Here is a 23,455-nt window from a genome sequence, read left to right on the forward strand (position 1 = left end):
AGGTGCTAAAATGCGTCACATTTGAACACTTATCAGCAGAAATCAAATTACAGAGTACCTTCTCCCATAAATTTTTTTTTATTTATTTATTTTTGGATAAGTGGATAAAAAGGTCATTTTACATTGTTTGCATTTATAATTATTAATTTATTCAATTGAAGTGAGGGTATTATCATCATTTTTTACCACACAGGGACCTATTTGCACCAAATTGATAGTATAGGGGGATTTTTTTACCACACAGGGACCATTTTGCACTATATCGATAGTAAAGGGGGATTTTTTACACTTAACCCTTTTTTTAACGTGTTAGGAAAATATGTTGATATTATATGCAATTCATACATGATATATGTAAAAAGAAAGTTGTGATAATAATAATTTGATCTCTCTAACTTTTGTATTGTATGTTGTTACAAAAAGTAGGTAATGGAATATGCAAATCTTCCTACATATATATTGAAAGTATTTGTGATTCTTATTATTAATTTAAGAATTGTGAAATTGAGTTATAGAAGTTAATTTTTTTAACGTGTTAGGAAAATATGTTGATGCAATATACAATTCATACATTATACATGTTTAAATAAGTTGTGAGCATAATAAATTGATCTATATGCTGTTAGAAAAAATAGGTGATGAATCCAGCTTTAAAATTTTTTGATTACCAATAATCACCACTGGATTACCGTCATATAAGATAAATTTGATATATCATTATGAATAAAGTTATAAGAAATTCAAAAAAAAAAACCTAATGCTTATAATGATCGGAGCTTCAACTTCTCGCGGACTGTCGGAATTTTTTTGGGGGGAATCTCTCCTTCTCGGAAATTTTAACTTCTTGCCAGAATGTATGGTGATTTTTCCAACTAGATCTCATTTTGTTTGTTTCAGAACGGACCTTCTTTGAACACGGAGATCCTTTTACTTATTTGTACATCCTCAGTTCAGCTTCTTTGCCAGATAATCTAACTTGCTCTAGTTCTTCACCGAATAATATGATTTGGTTTGCTTCTTCGCCGGATAATCTTCTCGACTTCTTCTTGAAAATCTTTATGTTTATGTGTAAGAAAACTCTCTTGGTTGCCTTGTCTAGATTGTTACCAATGATCTTGGATGAGGTTATGTTTTGATATTTCAAATTTCAGAGAGAGATTTCCTATTTAATATTTCAGATTCAGTATATATTACAGAGTTTTGGGGGAGGAGGTCAACTTTTCTTTTCGAGGGAAATTGAAAATTGAAAATCAAATACAGAAATATGTATAAATTACATATATGAGATAAAGTGAGATAAATACAATTTTAACCCATTTGCCAATTCAACAATTTATCCCTAATTGGACAGTTTTCAGTGAGAGGACAATGATGACAAATTTTTTCCATAGCTTTATAGCCGATCAAATTAGAAAAGTACTTAAATACTACAATTGATGAGATATCTCTACTTAAACATATTCGACTGCAATTCTTGGGCTGACATTTTTCCCTGACATCACGTTGATTCACGTGTTATTGTGCTTTGATGTTTTGTGACACTTCACTTTCTAATTTTGCACTTATAATACCCTTAATTTTAAAAGGATAGTCTCGATATTTTAATTAATGATTTTATTGCAATTTTGTTTGATTAATTGAATTCTTTGCTTATTTGCCTATTTGTCAATTGTTTTTATTTAATTAAATATAATTTTTTTATTTAATTGAGTTATTTGTTTTAATTAATTATTTTATTGCAATTTTGTTTGATTAATTGAATTCTTTGCTTATTTGCCTATTTGTCAATTGTTTTTATTTAATTAAATTATTTGTTAATTGTTTTATTTAATTGAGTTATTTGTTTTAGTTAATTATTTTATTTAATTGAGTTATTTGTTTTAATTCTTTGTTTTCATTAATGTTATGCTTATGTGGCAATGTATACATTGTGTGCGTTATTTCTTTATTTGTTTAATCGAATATTAGGTTAATAATTGTTTTCGTTGTTTAAATTTAATGTCTTTAATTTAGGATTTTTACGGATGAAGTAGCCGACTTATAATTAAGTTGGAATTAGAATTAGGTTTAGACGCCTATATATATTCTTGTTTACGTCTGCTAGGGTTGGAAAAACCTTATTCACGTAATAGTGATTTAAGGGGAAAACAGAGAGGGTCTTGAGGGGCAAACAATGAGGGTCTTGAGAGATAACAAGGGAGGCTAAAGGAGGAAGGAAGGGCTTGTTTCTGGATTAAACCACGAGCAACGGAGGTGTTGAACGGCAGTCGAAAATCTGTTAAAAAACTCAGAGACGGTGGTTTAAGGTTTCAAAACTGAAATCGAAGGCAAGTTTTATTCTAACTCCTTCCTTTAAACCTGTGTTCTGTGCATGCTATATAGTCTCCAGGAATTAAACTAGACTTTTAAAATGGTTGGTTATGCATATTAAATCAGACTGTAAATTGTTGTATGTTTTGCTTAACTGAAATTGTCTTAGCGCATAAACTGTTACAGATTATGTTTTAAATTTTTGGTAAGCAAGTCGTACTGAGATTAGATGAGTTTCTAGAATTTATAGACTTGGATTGAACCCTAGAAACTTTTTAAAAAAATTGGAATAGATGATTTGAACTTCGCCGGAAACAAAGAAGACGAACAGGAGGAGCAAATCACGGCTCTCAGGGAGAGAACCGGCTCCCTAATGGAGTGAGCCAGCTCCCTAGGTGAGAGAGCCAGCTCTCCATGAGGGAGAGCCGGCTCCCTTGCTGGAACACCCCTACGGGGGTATTTTTGGAAGTTTTCAGACTGCAAAGGCTAAAGTGTGGTTCTGAAAATTATTTGGGGGTTTGTAAATGATGTCTAGAATGTGTTAAAGACTCAGGATTATTGGTTTATGCTACAGTAATGGACGTCATGAAATTTAAATATTAATATGCATTCTGTCAATGATGGAGGAAGTTTTAATTGCTAGGTTTGTTTTAGCAAATTAAATGTACTAGTATGAAAGTGTTTTGGCATTCTAGTATAATGGGCTCAGTTTATAATTCTGATTATCATTATATCATGCTATGGATGTTAATTGATGAACTATTATAATTTCTGTTCTATCAATTATATGGATATGGATGATTTAAATTGTTTATATTTACTCTAGCAGTTTAAATGGAGGTTATATGATCACAATAATGTATTGGATACATAAAAGGACCTTCCATATATCTGGCTTCTATTATGATTGTTTCTGGATGCATTTGATGTTCAAATGAGTGTTGCATCATTTATGGATCATATGCATTATATGCACCGGTATGGGACGGTGGCATATTAGGAATGGATTAGATCAAAAAGATAATTCCTACCTATTCATACATACGGAATGGATTAACTAAAACAGTTAAATCCTACATGGATTTATGTCTTGTCAATTAAAATAGTTGTACAACATACTGGATGTTTGTTTTATTTTCTGTATTAGGAAGGATTTATATATATACTTATGGTACCGTGATATGAGCTTGAGTCTCAGGATCATGGTTAGGGTGCGTATATCGCCTAAGATGGATAATTGGACCTAATGATGTACCCTGGTAAGTCTAGGTATACATGACCACATTACGTGTGATTTGCATGTTACCTTTTACTTAGGCTAAGACAGAACTGTGGGCTAGTGATCGTCCTATAGTGTATATTTATACATATATGGACTAATTTAGTTAGTGTTAAGCTATCTAGGATATATCTGCGTATCGGGTTCTGTATGGATTGTAGTAGGATAGAACTTGCATGTGGGCCTGACCCACTCTCATTTTTCAGGTGTTCGTCAGTTCCAGACTTAGAGCTTGATCGTGCTGGGCAAATACAGACACTCACTCCTCCGGTTACGTAGGATTACTTTTCATGTGTTAGTTTTGGATATTGTTTCAGTACTGTTCTTTCATTAGGGGTCCACTAGATGGATTCCCGAGTTGTACGGATATTGGAAAGTTTAAATTATATTAATTTATAATTTTTGAGGATTTTCATATTTAGAATTCTTTTCAGCTTATTATTTATTTCTTTAATTCTCTTTTATATTCCTGCTTGTTTACATATGAATTGTCTGGTATCCCTCGGATCTGTGCTCGGACTTGATCACTCGTGGCTCTAGAATCAAGGGGTATCTCAGCACTTAAAAAGTCTATATATACACACTTGCCTAAAAAATCTTATATACACTCCTATCACTTCTCTAAGTCTATATGTATACTGAATATATATCGCCAAGCAGGTTCATGTTGAGAAGTTATTGCATGGTCCTAGTCCACCAGGTCAGATAGCTTATTTGGTGGACTAGGCTATATAATCAACTTATATGAGCTCTTTACATAAGTTGTCATGTCAGATTTTTATATAACTTGCCATGTCAGCATAGACAAAGAATTTAATGGAGAGAAAGACGTTATCTCTCTTTCTGATCTCGTTTTCCCTCTTTCTGATTTCATTTCCCGCTTGGATAAAATTCTCTTTCTAAGTTTAAATTTTGAATTCAAAATTAATTAATTCCAAGAATCTATTTTGAGACAAAATCAACCAACGCCTAAAATCTCTCCTCAACATTTCATCCCCTTTTCTTCTTTCCTTTCTCATAAAAAAATCCCAATCATCTCTCACCGGAGTCATTCTCTCTATTCCCCTCCCCTTTATGCATACACCAGTTCGTCTGCAGCCATTACCCCTTCCGTTTAATGCATTTCCCCTATAAGTTTCTAGTACAGAAATCCCCATTGATGACATATTTTTCATTGGCAGTGTTCGTGTAGTGGAAGTGACTACGGGTTGTAGTTTGGGATCGGACAGTTTAGGAAACGGGTGGAAACACCGATGGTTCAGTCTGTCTTGCTTTCTCCCTCTAGAATTGTCTTTCTTCTGGCTTGCTTTCTCTCTCTAGAATTGTCTTTCTTTTGGCTACCTTTCTCTCTTTAGAAATCTTTCTTCTTTTGGCTTCATTCCTCTACAGAAAACCTTTTTGAGATAGGTGGTTGTACTTCTTGTTCTTCACTGATGAGTATACAGTTTACTTTCTCCTAGAATTCTTAGTAATTATTATTATTTTCTTTTTAGAATGGTAATACTCAGTATTTTTTTTTTTTTTTTGTATGACATACAATTCTCTTTTGACAAGTATTTTTGAAGTCTTTAAACCCTCAATTTTGGTATAAGCCAATTATGTAACCTACTCTGTTCTTAAATCACTCCTCAAATCTCAAAATCTATAGTTTGGTTAGAATATTTATTCTGGGTTTGTGTTTAATTCTATGGTTGTATTAAATCCTTGAATCATATTTGTTGATGAAGAAAATTGCCCAGGCTTACACCATAATAGTCCAATGGCAAGTTGTGGGATGAAATTACTTGCAATGCAAATCCAGAATACTTATCACCTGCAATGGCTAATTCTATGGTGTGCTCAGGGTTTAAAATCTCACCTTCCTCCAATAATAAGAAACCACTCACAATTGCCATACTGGTGTGGCTTTGAAGCCTTGGGTTCTAGGCAAGAACACAAAAGGGATGCTATTGTATTGTTCTTTGACCATCTAATAATATCTTCCTCAAATAACTAAGGTTATGAATAATGTAATTCGATTTTTCTTTCTTATTGCAACAAGAAATGCATGAATGGCCTCTCGTGTAATGTTTTCCTCTACATTAAGAGATGATAGGAAATAAGGAAGAAGATATATTGCCACTCCTCTTTTGTTGTTTTGAATGATATGCGATACAAAAAATAATCAAGTATTGAGTAGGCAACTTGATGAACACTTTTCTTTTTGATGATACTGAGTAGCAAGTGCATAAATTTTTTTAAAGAAAGAAAATGTATAACAAACTGGGCTTAGCGTACAACTATGAAGGAGTATTTGAGGATCTTTACTTTCTCAATCCAAACAACAATTCAACAAGGCATTTCAATACGGAGACAATACTTATGCTTTGAAGAAAAGAAAAAAAACAAATATATATATTCACACATATACCACTCCCTATCCCCAGCCTGCCAAACTCCATAGCACCTAGATTTAAGCATTAGCTTGAAGATGTACTAGTATTAAGAGAAATTTAGCCCAGAGCATGCTCATAACAGTGTTTGAAAAGCAAAACTTTGGCTTTGTAACCTATCCAGGTTTTTGTTGAATGTCCATGGAGCTATCATTTGAATCTTCCACCTCCTTGAAGGTTTCATAATTACACTCTTACACATTTGTGCATGCACAAACACTTTTGGAATGGAAAAGAAAATCCTCAAAACAAGAAAAAAGAAAAAATGCTGCATAATTAAAAATAATAATAAAAAAAATAAAAAATAAAAAATAACATTTTCATGGTAGCTATAATTTATATCAATAAGAATCTTGTACATCAAAATGGGGATTCATCTTCCATTACAAAAACAAAGTCTATGAATCTATGGACTATTGAGCAGCGTAGCTAAGAGCAAAAACATTGAGCAGCATAACTAAAAAAGCAAAATGAACTTTTTTTCATCAAGAAAACCACAAGGATAGAATTATCAAGCCAAAAGGAATAGAGCAAATGCTCATATAGCTCTTAGGAATTCCCACTATTTTCCATGGCATCATTTCTTGACAGCTATAAAAATAACAAATTTGATTAAAAGACATAAAAGTTAGAATATAAAGGACAATTAAAACATTTATTCACGCCTAAAATGAATGTGAAAAGTTCATACCTGATTAATGTTATCAAAATTATGGCTTGCTTGATTCTGTATAACATTGTTGTATGACACCTACAAATACATATATGAAAATGATGTGTGTAGATTTTTATGTCCAACTGAAGCACACAATTAAGTTTAAAATTTTTTTTTTACCTGACTCCAATTTAGCATAAAAGAGTGTATTTGTTGAAAGTTTCCAAAAGGGCTGTTATGATATCCAAAAACCTGTATGACAAATTGTAATAGACCTAATAAATAAATAATTACTATAAGATAATCTCTACATGACTACACATACACTTTGTGTTATATTGTACCTTATTGTGGGAGTTAGAACTCATTTGTTGAGAGTAGGCAAGGATGTGTGAAATATCTGCTCTTACGAAATTTGTTGCCATTTTTTTTTGCCTTTTTTTTTTTTTGCTTCTCCAAGCAGCCCTTAAGCCTATCATATGTTACCCCTTTTGGCCTCATACGTAGAGGATCCAACACCACCTTTTCACCAATTGAGTCATTTACTTCATTCACAACATCAACTCTATTAGAATCACAACTATTCATCACATTCCTTGATTTAATCTTTCTAACTTCTTGCACAATTTGGTCTAGATGGCTATTAGTAATTGCAAATGTTTCCTCATCATATGCACTTAAACTCACAACGCTAAAAGCTTTGTATATGAGCTTGTTCAAGAATACTGTCTTTGATGATGATACCGCCTTCTGCGATGGCTCACGATACTCATCAATGATAATCCCTTCCTTTACACCTTTTGCTCACCTCTTCAATATATTTTTACTTGGAATTTTTTGGATGGCATTAAGATTTAATATCCTTAAACTATGTCGACACAACAAGCCCAAAGATTCAAACATTTTACAACTACACCGAACAATGAAATTAGAATAATGAAATTCTACCATATGCTCTCGGTGACAACCCATTTTTTTTAAAGTATAAATGACAAGTGGCCCAACAGAATCAACCCGTATAACCTCTTCATTTACTGCGGTTAAGAACTCACTTTGAAACATTCTAAAAATGGTATGTGTATACACCCGAGCTGCATGTATTAAAGTACCATTATTAGGTATAAGCATGGGAGGCATACCTCTAACAAATGAAAAATCATCACTCACTTCAATTTCACGCATTCGGCTTGCACTTTCATCGTAATGCTTCACAAATTCAGTAAGAGTCATGGTCTTGCAAGCAACATGTTGAAATATATTATTTGTACTCTCACTTCTTTGTGTTGATGTAATATCGGCCGAGAATGTATCACAACTGAAAGTTGGGCACCATTTCTCATGAATGTCATACAATTTACTCAACCATTTATTTCCTACAATGTCATGTTCTTCATTTAACTTCCCTAGGGTGGACTCGAACTCTCCCTCAGTTTCACAACCATAAAAAAGCTTGTTGAACTTCTCCTTGAACCTTGGATTTACAAACAAAGTAGAAATGTTTTGGGCCGCATTTTTCAAGATATGCCATGTACATAGACGATGTCGTGTGTTGGGTAACACCTTACGTATAGCATTTTCCATTACACCATCTTGGTCGGTAAAAATTGTTCTAGGAGCCTTATTTCCCATAGCCTCTAGAAATGCTTCAAATAACCACATAAAAGAAGCTGTGGTTTTATTCAATAAAAAAGCACAACCGAATAGTACATTCTTCCAATGATGATTTACTCCAACAAAAGGGGCACAAATCATATTGTATTTATTTGTGCGGTAGGTGGTATCAAATATCATGACATCTCCAAAATATTGATAATCTAATTTGGAGGAACCATCTCTCCAAAAAAAATTAGTCATTCGATTTTGATCACTCACTTGAACTGTATAAAAGAACATTGGATTTTCTGATTGCTTGGACTTGAAATAATTAATAAGAGTTTGAGCATCCCCTACTTCTATTGATTTTGATTTTTTGGATTGTAAAAAGTTGTGACAATCACATTCTGTGAACCCAACATTTTGAACTCCACCAGCTTCTTTAGACAAGTATGAGTATGCCTTGGTTGCTCTTATACCGGCTTTGAACATGGAACTCAAGACAGCGGCACTAGTGCTAGACATCTTTCGCCCTGACCTCAACAAGTGTCTTTGCTCAGGCTTTGCAAGTGCATGGTTATGTTCAGAAATGAATTTAACCAATTCCCAAACACCATTTTCCACATTAAATACAACACGAGCTTTGCAACCAATCCTAGTTAGCATTCCTTCAAACTTTTTATCTTCAAAAGGTGAACTATCTTCTTTAAATCCTTCACATGAACACAAAAAGATGCGTTGTCGCAAACCACCTGTGCCTTCATACCTCCGAACTTTGCCTTTCCGCATACTAAACCCTTTGTTTATAGCATGCCCATTGTAGAGATTGTAAGCTTCTTCCTCACTATATACCAGCATTCCAACTTTTAGATCAAAATTATCATCACTTTGATGTGTGACATAAGGGTTGTTATCATTGTCAACATCAATGATTTTTTCATTCGTGCATGATGATTTTTCCATTAGGGCTATATGACATAAGATCAAAACTATAATAATGTTAAAACATTCTTCAATTAAAGCAACCTCAATGTGTCATATGAGGTTCAAATTAAAATAATGAGAAAGAAAATTGTAATTCTAATTTTAAAGATGTCTATTAACAAATTTTGTTAATTATTTTTTATCAATGATTATAATGTGAATCAGGACGTGATATAATGTATTATTAAGATTTCCATTCAACATCTTATTTGAAATCACATTATAAAAAGAGGAAAAATCATAGCTGAGATGAAAAATTATGTATATAAATAAAAAGAAGAATACATAGAAGCTAAAACATAACCCAATATAAAATCAATTTGTCTGTCAATAATGCTCATATAAGCAAGTTGAAATTCCTTTTATTTCATGTAGCTTAAATTTTGATTTTTTATATTTTACAGTTAAATATGTGATGTTCAGCCCACTCATCACACATTTAACCACACATATATATGTGTGTGATATATATATATATATATATATATATATATATAGTCTTTTGGAGTTGGAGATTTACCATAACTTCAAATTCTAAATCATGAAATCTAGAATTCGACCAGATTGAAAATTCTCTTAATTTCACTTTTTTTTTTTTCTTTTTTGAATGGAATGTTTTTTGTTTTGTATATATAAGGGAACTCCATTATCAAATAAACATTCCAAGTCTAAGGTTGAAAGGGCAAAACATGAAAGCAAAAACAAAAACTCAATGTTCTCATCCTGCTTTGACATGAAAAAACAAGACTCTGATGTTGAACAAAACCATGACAACAGATCAGCAACAAAACCAACAAAAAGCAGTCCCCAACAAATTCACACTGAACAAAACTCCAGCAATAAAGCCTTAATTTCAGGTTTTAAATATTTTAATCTACACATCTTATTTGAAATCACATTTAGTAATATATAAAGGAAGTAATTCATAGGTTTATGAGAAAAGAGGAAAACATAACACTGAAATAATATCAATAATATAAAAATAAAACTATATATAAATATTTTAACAGAGCAAGAAATAGAACAGAAAAATAATATCAATAATCTTCCGATAATAGAAGAGCATGAATGTACCTGAGATGTTTATGGGTGAAAGAGAAATAACAGAGCATGAAATTTTGTTATGTTGATGCTTGTGGGTGAAAAAGGAAAAACAAAGCACAGAAGAATTTGTTAGATAAGGATGGAGGTTGGGTAGGTTAGATGGAATGGTTTAGAGAGACAGAGATGAACTTTGGATGATGTAAAACGCGGGAAAATGAAACCAAAGAGAACTTTGGATGATGCAAATGCGGGATAACAAGCAGTTTCTCTTGGTTAAGTTTTTTCATCTTTTGGTGCTGACATGACAGATTATATATAAGAGGTCATTTTGCCTTGATTATATAGTCTAGTCCACCAAATAAGCTATCTGACCTGGTGAATTAGGACCATGCAATAACTTATTGGCTCATGTTAGCAACTGTGAACTGCACAATATCTTGGTCGCTTTGGCCATATATTATGTATGCTCATAGTAACCATCAGAAGATGGAATCTATCAGTCAACCCTGATTTTAGGCGAGTTTTGAACCTCTTGTTTTTACTATGTTATTTTTTTAACACAACGCTTTTAAATCTTATTTTACTTTCTTGAGCTAACAAAACGATACCGAACCAATATTCCCCGGGAGATGACTTTGGTGAGGCGGTACACATATTGTTAAATTGAGAACAGTGCATTTAATAGTGGCACATGAAATAAAACGAAAGGACATAGGCGATATTCGCAGTCCATTTTTTAACGTTTGCACTATAATTATTAAATGAAATGATAATTTTAACTCTAACTTTACAAATAAATAATTATTACTTTTTAAATGACAAAATTGTCATTTTAGATTTTCTCTCCTTATCTATAATCTTTAATATTATTTTAGGTCTCTTTTGACAAGACAAAAAATTAATTGAATCATTAATTTTTTTTTTTTTTTGGTGCGCCAAAAAATAAAAATTTATGTTAAATAAATTGACTCTTTTGACCGGACCAAAAAAATAAAAAGTAACTATTAAAAAAATTATCTTTTTTGACATGAAAAATAAAACCCAAAAAAAATGTTTATTGAAGAAATTATCTTTTTTTTTTCAAGATCCCCAAAAGAGAAAAAAAAAAAATTATAAAAAGAAGAGGACTAATTTTTTTTTTTTGTATCTATATTGAATAAATTATCTTTTTTGATAAGACCCAAAAAAAAAAAGTTATTTTTATCTAATAAATTATTTCTTTTAACAAGACCCATAAAAAATTATTATAAAAAAAGTTACCTCTTTTGACTGAAAAAAAGTTAACTTTGTTGAATAAATATCCCTTTCAATTAAAAAAAAAAAAGAAAAAAAAAGTGATTATGGAATAAATTATTTCTTTTGGCAGTCAAAAATTAAATTATTAGTATAGAATAAATTATTTGAGAGAACCTCCAGATAAAACAAATAGAAAGGAAAAAAAATAGTAAATAAAGTAAAGAAGGTAAAAAAAAAAAATTAAAGTTATATAAAGGGTAGTTATAACTTTATAAATTCAGGGATAGTGCATTAATGAATTCAATAACTTTTTTGTCATTTATTCCCCCAACCCCAACCCCAACCCCAACCCCAAACCCAAAAAATCAATACATACATATAGGTATTTTAATTTTCACGTATTTTAATTTTCACATGCATTTGGAGAAAGGTGGTTTTAACATTTAATTTACATTAACGTAAAAAGTACTAAAGAGGGAAAATTTGATGACGCATGTTCGCTTTAAATTCTGGTTAATTTAAGAATTATAGTGCAAAATTGTTAAAATACATTTTTTTGGGACTAAATTGATGTCCATTCACCAATCGTTAATGCTATATTTTCATATCCTATCAAATTAGAGAAGTACTTGATTACAAATTGATGAGATATGTATCTATTCAAATAAAAAATTAATTCATAAGGTGAAAAATATAATACAAATTATACAAAAGACTAATTTGTTTATTTAAGCTAGTTTAGTATACAAGTTGAGCTCCAACAACCGGTGACTTGACTTGTGAACTTGACACTTTTATATATATATATATATTAAAAATGTTTGGATTTATATATAATTAATCACTATTTCACTTTATTAATCTTGATCCTAAGCTAAAAAATGCCTTCAAGCCTTCAAGGTCGGTCTTTTGTTAAACTAATCAATCGACCCGAAATTGAATCCCATTTGGATAAGATTATGTAAACTTAACATGATTATTATTCATGAAATTTAAACTTAACTTTGACATTACTTGTCAATGAAGTTTAATTGTCCAAGGGATAAGTGTAGGAAATACCCCTGAAATATATTTTTTATAATATATTTACCCCTTATTTAAAAAAGTGTGCAAAAAACACCTTCATTCTTTTCAATTTGTGCGAAAACACCCCTCAATTTAAATAATGCCCATTTTACCATTTTACTCTTTCAAAAATGCCCAACTAATAAACCCAAAACTACAAATTCGACTCAGCCATCATGTCGCGACTCGCCCGTGGTATCACACACTAACATATACATACACATACATAGTGAGAGAATGTTGAGAGGAGGATTGGAAATAGGAATTGCATAGAGAGATCCGTGAAACCCATGAGTTGAGTTGTGCCAATGGAGGAGGAGAAACAATTTGACATTTAGACTGACTTTTTCCCATCGTCCTCCTCCTCCTCAAACTAATTTACTTCGCCAACTACCTCATCTTCATCGGCAACTTTGCGGACTTCAACATTCTATCGATAGTTTGACAAGCAGGATTTCGAAATCAAAGCAGCAAAAATTAGAGAGAATCACATATGTATTATATGTGTGTGTGTGTGTGTGTGTGTATATATATATGTATATATTTCTAGCCCTAAAACTCGCAATTGCACACTGTTCTTGAACTACAACAATTGCATCATTGCTGAACTGGGTTTGAATCATTTAGTTTTGAATCATTTAAAATCTCAGTCTTTACATAAATTAGTAAAAAAAAATAGAAGAACCCCATCATATGTATATAAATCAGTTGTTCCGATGTATCTAATTATCTTAATGAATTTTTTTTTTCTTTCAATCCATATATATATATATATAACTTATCTATTTTTCAATCGATTCCATGAAGAGCTTTCCATCAAATCAATTCCTCCAGCAATGACCGATTATGGTAGTCCTAATTTGGACCAAACAATCTGCCATCCTTTAAACCCATCCATCCCCTGGAATCTCTTAATACCAATTTCTATTTCCTCTCATCCTTTCGAAATAAATCCATCCATCCCCCACTTTCTCTAACAAGTTGAGGAACCAATCCTCTAATGGGTGTTGGGTTGGGTTTGGGATTGTGTGGGTGGTGGCGGCAACGGCGATGGTAGATGTTGCCGACACTAGGAGCTCACCATTGCTTTGTCATCGCTTGGGAACATGCCGACGTGAACTGGGTTTCGGTAGTTGGAGCTTCAATCATCAGAAAGAATGGAACTGGGTGGTGGCGGCGACGGAGATGGTGGATGTCGCCGACACATGATGGCTCTTCTGACTCTCCAGTCTTCCCTTCGTTCTCTGCGGCGGTAACCACGGCCCCTTTTTTTTTATTAATTTAACAATATATATATATATATATATACACACATATTATAAAATGTGTTGTTAAGGACATTTTAATCTAATTTTTATAAATATCATAGTTTAGAGGTGTTTTTTTGCATGGGAGGGGGGCAATATGCACTGTAAGCATGCTACAGAGGTGACCAATTCTCAATTCTAGTTTGAATTATCAAAAAGTTCTTTCCAGGTGTCATTTCTAGCCCTCAAATGTGATTCAAACTTTCTTAATTATGCCCTAACAATTTGTATTGTGCTTCAATAATTTTAGAAGAAAGTGTCGTAGAGCATTAAATTGAATCAACTATAATATATCACGCGTGTTTGTAACACTCGCATGAATGTATACTAAAAATATTGTAAAAATGCAATTATAATTATTTATATATATTTGTGTTTGAACCAAGTTTATTTTCTGTGTTACTGATGTGAAATTAATTGAATTGCTTCATATTAATGAGATTTTTTTATTTATTTCTATTTTTTAAATTTTTTTTCTTTTATTTATTTATACATTTTACTATTCTAATTTTTATTTTTATTTTTCAATAGTTCACGTGTTGCCTGATTCTACTTTCTGGTTTGCATCTGGATTTTGGAATTCAAATAATCTTTTAGCCAAAAATAAAAAATAAATTTTTTTTAATAATAACCCCAAAAAAATATCATATTCATGAGAAAAACGTTGGAGCTAATTACCCCCACCCCAAAAAAAAAGCATATCATATTCACGAGAAATATAATATTCAATGTGTCGCCTTATAATTGGAAAAAAATTATTACATATTTATGAGCTAATTACTAATGCGTTAATTTTCTATAACCTTTTACTTGCATGTTAACATAGGGAACAAAATCCTCTCCTGCGCTACAAGAAAACTTGTGCCATTCGGTGAGTTAAAATGGTAAAGATTACAAATTAAAAAAGTAAAACTTTTGTATGTACATTCACACAGGATACTTTGGAATGTACATTAGAAAAATGTTGAAATGCTGGTAAGGAGAATGTTGGGATATACGTTAAGAAAATATTATGATGTAAGGCCAATGTCCCAACATTTTCCTAAGATGTATCCCAAACAAGAGAAAGAGATGAATAATGGGATACTGGTAAAGAGAAAGTTGGGATATACGTTCGGAAAATGTTGTGATGTAAGCCAACGTCCCAACATTTTCCTAACATGCATCTCAAATAAGAGAAAGCGATGAATAGTAGGATGTTGGTAAGGAGAAAGTTGGAATGTACATTAAGAAAATATTGTGATGCAAAGCCAACGTCCCACATTTTCCTAACATGTATCCCTAACAAGATAAAGAGAATAGTTGGATACTGATAAGGAGAAAGTTGTGATGTAAGTTAGAAAAATATTGTGATATATAATTTGTAGCAAGATATGTTTATTTATGTATTTGTATAATAAATAACTTAATGCGGTAATTTTTTTTTCTGACTTGTTTGGAAAGTGACGTGACTCAACAAAAACTAAACAAAGTTCACTCGATCGGACAAGAAGATTGTAGCACTGGAGAGGGTTTTGATCCGTTGACATGGTAATGGAGACCAATATCTGACGAGAGCTGCTATTTCACTCGACTAATAAACACCTGACAAAAAACCGATTCCTACGTGGATGTGTCTATGGCCCACTAAAATCACTATACAGGTTCCTTTTTTTTTTTTTTTTTTTTTCTTTTTTGGCCCTTGTTAGTATAGTACAAGAACCATGTCTAAATTGCATTGTGCTAGGACCAATGCGGCTGCCGGAAACTACAGCACTAAACTCGCCGTCCACCGATCATCTCTCTCAACACAAAAATTACAGAGTGCCATGACAAATGCCACCGTTTAAAACTATATCGTCGCTGTCCAATACAACTCTAACTGTTGCCGATCATTGCTGTTGCTGCAGATTGATTCGCCCATGAAGATGATTGCAATTATTTCCAAACCTAATCCTCCTACCCCGCCGACGCAGTCGATTCGTTCCTCCACAAACACATGGTAGATCGCCGCGGGAATCAACAGACGCCATGCTCGCCGGCGAAGAAGAAGAAGGATGATCGGAGATTGAAAGGAATGAAAGAGGTACTATGGATCTGGGCATTAATTTAAGAGGTATAGCATGTATGTATATGATGATGTAAAATTAGTGTGAGAGATTTGAAACAATTCCTTTGTTGTTTTGTGCATCCTCTTAGAAGAATTTCGTGCTCTGCTTTGGTTTTAATTTTGTTTGCAAACTTATATTTTTGCTTCACAGGGGAAGAAGTATGACTATAATGGAATTTTTTTTTTTTTTTTTTTTTTTTTTTTTTTTTCACCGGTTTATATTATTTTCCACCAAAGCAATTGGTGATTGCCGGAAACAGAAGAGATTGACGGAATCACTACGTCACAGGTGCAATTCTTCCTTGCCGCTGCTGGACTCCTTGCTCAAAGTTTAGTCCGTCGTCATAGTTCATTAGTGTCGTTTCAGTCCACTACCAGAGTCTACTTCGTCGTAGAACGACCATTCGCCCATCGTCCAAAAACACGGGAAAAAAGAGAGGGGAGAGTTTTGCAGAGGAGTGAGAGAGAATGACTGTGAGCAGAGGAAGAGAGTGAGTGTTGTATGCAAAATAGTCTATTGCCAAGTGGAAGTTGGTTTTTTATCGGTATATATTAGGCGTCAAAAATAACATTTTCCAAATCTGACACCATAATAATTTCTCACTTAATTCGTATTCCCGTCACTTTAATTACTTGTGTCAGTTCTCAGACACTTGTCCTCTTTAACTCACCTTCATTCTGTCCAACTTCAGATATTTTCATTTGCATTTAAAAAGTCTATATATAACCATGCCGATCTTGACATGCAATGCTTGCCCAAAAAAACATATATATAGCTCTCTCCCTCTCTTTTGTAAGTCTATAAATATACTAGTAAATATATATCAGCATGCATAATGCTCATGTTAGCAACTGTGAACTGCAGTGCATGAGCTCAAGATCTATGAAAACTAGCTCAGAAATTAGGAGGAACCCACTAGGGGTAAAAAGTAGTAGTACTGTTTTAGTGCAAAACCCTAGTTTTGAAACCAATATGGAGGATGATGGGGTTTTCTTGACATGGGAGGACCTGTGGGTTACGGTTGCCGACGGAAAAAATAGCAGCAGATCCATCCTTCAAGGTCTCACCGGCTACGCTCGCCCTGGGGAGGTCTTGGCTATCATGGGTCCTTCTGGCTGTGGTAAATCAACACTTCTTGATGCCTTGGCTGGTGTATATATATATATATTCTCTCATTAGTACTATTCCATATATATATATATATATGAATTGCTTCATTGTGATTCGAATGTCACAAAGTTCATCAAGAAAACAGTTTTTTTTTATTTTTCGTATGTGAAGGTAATCAAGACTCTGTATACCAGATAATATTATAAGATTATAATATTAGAGACATGCTTTACGCTTAATGACACATTAGGTTACTTTTGGATGTAAAATATTTTTCAGAAAATATTATTTAATTTTTATTTATTACTATTATTGTTTTTTTTGTGTGTAAAAAGTATATTCCAAACAAGTATTGTTGATTAATTTTTTGATTCAAATTCGTCAATGTTTTCTCTTACTCATACATTGTGTTTTTTTATTTATTTATTTTTTTTTTGACTTATTATTGAGCTTCGAAAGAATTTATTGAGCTCTTCACCAACCTGCCAAATGATGGCCGCAAATATACATGATACAAAAGCATGACAGTTAGTTGATGATCCTAATTCCTATGGTAAATAAACTTTAACTCATATTGCAGGGAGATTAGGCTCAAACACAACACAAGCCGGCCGGATTTTGATCAATGGTTGCAATCTAGCATTGGCTTATGGAACCTCGGTAAGGAAAACAATTAAGACGTAAACATTTTCTTGATTGATCTATAGACCCTAAAGAGTAATCCATATGGTAATAAATATCTTAATAGACTACACTGCTATGAAAAACGTACACTGCTAGGAAATCACTGTACTTGTCGACGACACATGACGTGTCCGACACTTCATATCTGTGTCTATAAATAAAAATAAATTTTTATTATTTTGGACATTTTCCCGACACTTCTGGACACACTCAGGCTGACACTTCAAAATATTTTTAACACAAGTTTAACTAGTAATATTGAAAAAAAAAAAAAAAAATTTGATATGTATTAATCAATAATATTGAAAATAATATTAATACATTCTAAAGTATTCAACTTTTTTCTTGAAGAAAAATTAACATTGTACAAATATGATCACAAGTATAGCATTATGATATTTGTTCATTTAAAATAAAAACACTATCATGCAGTAAGTGTATTTTGTGGGAGGTTATGCATGTGATGGGGATTAGTCTTCAAGACATCTTGTAATCTGTTTTCTTTTTTGTTTTGTCATGTTTTTTGTTGGCCTTCTTAGGAAGGTTTTTTGTTGTGCAAGTGGGGGTATGTCCTAGCTTTAAATTGTACACTATTGCTAATATTTTATAAAAAATCCCTCATTTAGGAAAAAAAGAAAAAAGAAAAAAAAAAAAAAGAACTATCATGCAGTAATGGAATAGCAGTATATATGATATAAAAGTCATTACAAATCTTTAGTATAAAAATTAGAAATGAATTAAGTTTTATAATACTATTACTCAATAGATATATATAAATAAAAATTCATATTTATGTATAGTCGTGTACAAGCCGTACCCGTGTCCTACTTTTTTTAAATTTGGCATGTTGACGTATGCGTACGTGTCATGTCATATCCGTGTCCCATGTTAGTATCTGTGTCCGTACCACGTAGCTACGTTGTAAATTAATCAAGTCGAGTCGACCTTCATTTTGTTCAGGCTTGGAATAGTTTTTTTGTGATTCAACTTGGGATTGTTATTAGCTCAAAAAGTTGAGTGCAAACTCTACTCATAATTATATACATGCCTATATTTATGAATCTTCAGATCGGCACGCTTACTAAACGAGCTCAAAAACCAATTTACTTAAGGAATGAATCCCAATCAGCCTTCAAATCAGTTGATTCCAAACTTATTAATAAGCTGTTATTGAACAACTCGTTTCATTTATGGTACATATCAAGACTACTTGTTCATACTGAATTTATTTTTCATTTTCCTTTTACCCATATAGGCTTATGTAACACAATATGATACTTTAATAACAACCCTAACGGTTAGATAAGCAATGTACTACTCTGCTCAACTCCAACTAACAAACTCCATGTCCAAATCTGAGAAGAGGGAGAGGGCAGAAATGACCATTAGAGAGATGGGCTTGTAGGACTGTGTGAACACAAGGATTGGAAGATGAGGTGCTAAGGGCATTAGTGGTGGACAAAAGAGGAGAGTTAGCATATGCATAGCGATCCTAACACGCCCAAAGCTTCTCTTCCTTGATGAACCATCAAGTGGCATTACAGCGCCGCGTCATACTATGTCATGAAATGAATTGCAGAGCTCGATCAAAAGGATGGAAGGACTGTCATCACTTCCATTCATCAGCCAAGCATCGAAATCTTCCCACTCTTCTATAATCTGTGTCTTTTTTCTTCAAGCAGAACTGTATACTTTGGCCCTGCTAGCAAGGCAAATGAGGTAATTGTAAGTGTTTAGTAGCTGAGTCAAGATCCTTTGTTGTACAACAGGTAAGCGTTATATAATCGTTTCACACAGAGTAGTGTGTGAAATTATCTAGATTGTCTAATGCAGTATTGTACAGTTTGCATATATATATATATATGCAACTAATTAATCACACTTGCATTCTTTATGATGTAGTTTTTTGCATTGAATAGCTTCCTTTGCCTGACCCTTGTGAACCCAGCTGATCACTTTCTTAGAACAATCAACAAGGATTTTGATGAGGTAATTATATATTTTGTATTTCCTTAGAATAATTTAATGAGTCTTAATACTAAATTATTTAAGTTTAAAACTTCAATGACCAAGAATTTTGATAAACTAATAGTCATTGTTGATACAGGACATTGAACAAGGTTCAGCAGGAAACATATGCACAGAGGAAGCAATTATTGCTCTTATAAACTCATATAAATTATCTAATAGTTTTCCAGAAGTTCGAAGGCAGGTAGCTGAAATATGCAAACAGGTCAGCAAACAATTCACTGATCATAGGATATTTTTACTTCTTTTAAATTGTAAAATACATAGACAATTACATAACTAAATTAATCAAACATTGCTCATGTTCAAGTGTACATACCACTGCCATAGAATGATAGTATATATAAGGGCATTTTCAGGGAAGTGGAGCTTTAATGAAAATAAGCCATGCTAATTTCCTTACCCAATGTCTCGTTCTCAGAAGAAGGTCTTTTGTGAACATGTATCGTGATCTTGGCTACTACTGGCTGCGACTTGGTATCTATGTCATATTAGCCTTATGTCTTGGCACAATCTATTACAATGTTGGCTCAAGTTATGCTTCAATACAGGTAAAAACATGAGATGATCACAATGTAATTTGATCATTAATTGTATATTAACATAAGCCTAAATTAATCATTGTATATAGTTCCCATTGTTTCAGGCTACAGGTGCAATGCTTATGTTTTGTGCTTCATTCTTAACATTTATGGCACACTACAACAGTTCTGACTTTCACCAGCGCTCAAAAACGCTGGTGAAAGTCTAAAAAAATGCTGGTAATTCAATTATCAGCGCTTTTGAAAAAACACTGGTAAATCCAGTGTCGGTAGGGCTTTACCAGCGCTGGTAAAGACCCATTACCAGCGCTTTTTGAAAAGCGCTGGTATTGACCCTTTACCAGTGCTTCTTAAAAAAGCGCTGGTAAAGGGTCCTTTTATGATTTTTTTTTTCCCTCTTTATCGGCACTTCTTAAAAAAGTGCTGGTAAATGGTCATTTTTTTTTTTTTTTTCTTTCTTTATTGTTTTTGGAAAAATATCTTTATAGCTGTTTAAATGTCATCCAATATAACACAAGTTGGCAATATGAAAATTCCATCCAAATTGTTTTTACATAATACAACCATAAGTTAACCTGTAATCAAACATCAAGTTCATTCATAAACAAAATTTACTAACGAGATAAACCCAATCCACATCAAAGTTTAAACAAAAAAAAAAAATGAAAATAATGAAATTTGATAGAGTGTAGCTAAGAAACTCTAGCTTCAACTATATCTCCAATAGTCTTGGATCGTGTAGAAAAGCTAGTCGTAATGGTTCTTCTCGCATGATTGGCATGGTAACACTTCCTTCCCAATTTGTACGTGCATCTTTACTCAAAATAATTCTTCGGGCTACTATGACATCAGTTTTTTTGAGACTTAACAAAAAAAACTTCACTCATGCCCTATAAAAACAAACCAAATATTTGAGTTAATAACAAAAATTCGAGATTGAAGATGCAAGAAATTTCTATTCTCATTTCAACAGAGTTTCATTACACTTTAACAATAATCTCTCCTTTTTCTTCTCTTCTCCCCTTCTATTTATAGACCAGTTATAGTTTCATAAAGGATTCCTAACTAACTTCTTCCATTGGGCTCATCCTCGAGGTTTTCGTAATGATGGGCTTGATCATCTTCAAGGGCTTTCCGCTTCACTCTTCAGCTTTAGGCCTGCCCTATGGAAGCTTGATCCGGGCCGAGGTCAAGTACCAAGCCCATTCTATATCATGTGAGCCAGATCTGGCCCATGCCGCTTTTGGTATCCTCAACTGCCCCCATAATTGCTCCCTCATTAATTAGGGTGCAATTATTTACTGAGCTAATGATGACTTGACAGTTGATGATGAATCGACAGCTCTAGGCAATCACATATAGCATTGAACGGTCAACCTCGGAATCAGAGTCTTTGAAACTTAAATTTCTTTATTTTACTGACGCCTCGGTTGATGGGACCATTTTCTCTATATATATCATTCCTTCACACTTACAGTCTTCCTTGTTGTACCTATCATATCTCGCTGTCAATCCCTTCACAATCTATTATCTGCAGGCAATTCGAATCTTTTCTGGTCAAGCCAAATCTTTTCCGGTGAATCCTGTGAAAGATTCTTCATCTTCAGTTTCCTTGCAACATCCTTTGAGGTTAGTTTTGTTGCCCCTCTCTTCCTAAAATCTCTGCATTCTTTGTCAAGGCTCATAATCACTTTCACCATGTCCATCGATCTAGATGTTCTTCGCATGAAACTCCATCTTCATAATAATATTCATGTTAGGGAGTGCCCCACAAATGTAAATATCAGAACTGGTGAAGGCCTTCTTCCTGGTGAAACCTTGTTTTGCCTCCATCATTTAAACATTATTAGATTCCCTCTGCATCCTTTCTTTTGTTATGTATTCAATAGGTTGAAAATTTCTCCTCTTCAAGTTAACCCTGACTTTTTTAGGGTTCTATCCGTTCTGTTGCTTCTGAATTGTGACAGAGGTTTGGATCTTGATTTAATTGATCTTCTCATTTGTTACAAAGTTAGCAAGATCAGGATGGAAGAGGCTTACTACCATTTCTATCCGTTCGAGAAAATGTTCATCTGTATGGACAAACTTAAATCTGAAAAAAGGTGGAAAAGAGGCATTGTTAGGGTTCGGGGAGCTTGGTTTGCTCCAGCAGCCAATGAATATCCTATCCCGAACACTTTTGGCAAATGTTCCGTCTCTTCTTATAAGAAATTCAAGACTTATAAAGCTGACTGCCCTTATGAAATTTGCATTCCCCGTTTTTGTTCTTTTCTTTGCCATTCTCTAGGTATCACTTTGGATAATGAACTCAGTTACGACATTTGCAGGGACAAGATCACATACCTGAAGGAACACGGGCTGAGCAACGTCCCCTCTTGTTCGGAGCTTCTCACATCCGAAACCTTAGTGACATTTCAGTCCTCGGTATCATAATGAGTCAACTCTAGATCCCTTCCTTCAATAGGAAGAAGGCTTCTCCTAGAGTTATTATGACTCCTGCAACTTCTTCTTCTCCAGCCTCAGCATCGTCTTCTGCTACCACCTCCAACACTACTCCAAATATAATGAATGTTAGCCCAATCGTCAATGTTTCTTCTATCAATTCGAGCACCGTTCTTCGGACTCGAGGCCCCTCTGCCCCCGCTACATCCACCCAAGACAAGGAGCGAGGAAAAAGGCCCCAACCTAACAGTGAGGGCAATATTAATGACATTCCTCTGACAAGGAGGGTTCGAACTTCTAGGCTGAACGTGCCCATACCCCCCCAGATCAAACTGGTTGCTCCTTTTGGATCTGGCACGGCCACTGCTTTTGCCTCTAGAGAGGCTCCATGGACTCCTTGATTCGCCTGAACGGATGGATCGGTTGTTAAACTGAGTGACACCATGTTCAAAGATGGCCTAACCGCCATGGCCTATTACAAGAACATGTGGTCTCCCAAAGATGTTGAGGTTGCCAAACTCTTACTCAAAAAGAAGTGTTCAGCCGTTTTCCTCTGGTTGCTATAGAGGTAATTCCCTACCCAGGTCTTTGTCACTTCAGAAGTATATTCATTTTACAATTTCTCTGAACATACGTTCGGCTTAATTAGTATTC

General features: G+C 33.5%; 1 protein-coding gene and 1 pseudogene across 1 annotated transcript; one reads left to right on the forward strand and one right to left on the reverse strand.

Moving 5' to 3' along the window:
- Positions 1-6,570: 6,570 nt before the first annotated feature.
- On the reverse strand, positions 6,571-9,232 carry LOC132295851 (protein FAR1-RELATED SEQUENCE 5-like). The gene is made up of 5 exons (XM_059794123.1): positions 7,816-9,232; positions 7,163-7,473; positions 6,857-6,928; positions 6,713-6,772; positions 6,571-6,612 (listed from the first exon to the last, which is right to left on the reverse strand). Exons 1-5 carry the CDS (start codon positions 9,230-9,232, stop codon positions 6,571-6,573), a joined length of 1,902 nt encoding a protein of 633 aa, XP_059650106.1.
- Positions 9,233-16,877: 7,645 nt separating this feature from the next.
- LOC132295852 (ABC transporter G family member 1-like) lies at positions 16,878-22,792 on the forward strand (annotated as a pseudogene).
- The last annotated feature ends 663 nt before the right edge of the window (positions 22,793-23,455 follow it).

The sequence above is a fragment of the Cornus florida genome, unplaced genomic scaffold (assembly GCF_030987335.1).
Source record: "Cornus florida cultivar Cherokee Brave unplaced genomic scaffold, ASM3098733v1 CherokeeBrave_3.0.0_Hap2_Chr02, whole genome shotgun sequence".
NCBI classification, from domain to species: domain Eukaryota; kingdom Viridiplantae; phylum Streptophyta; class Magnoliopsida; order Cornales; family Cornaceae; genus Cornus; species Cornus florida.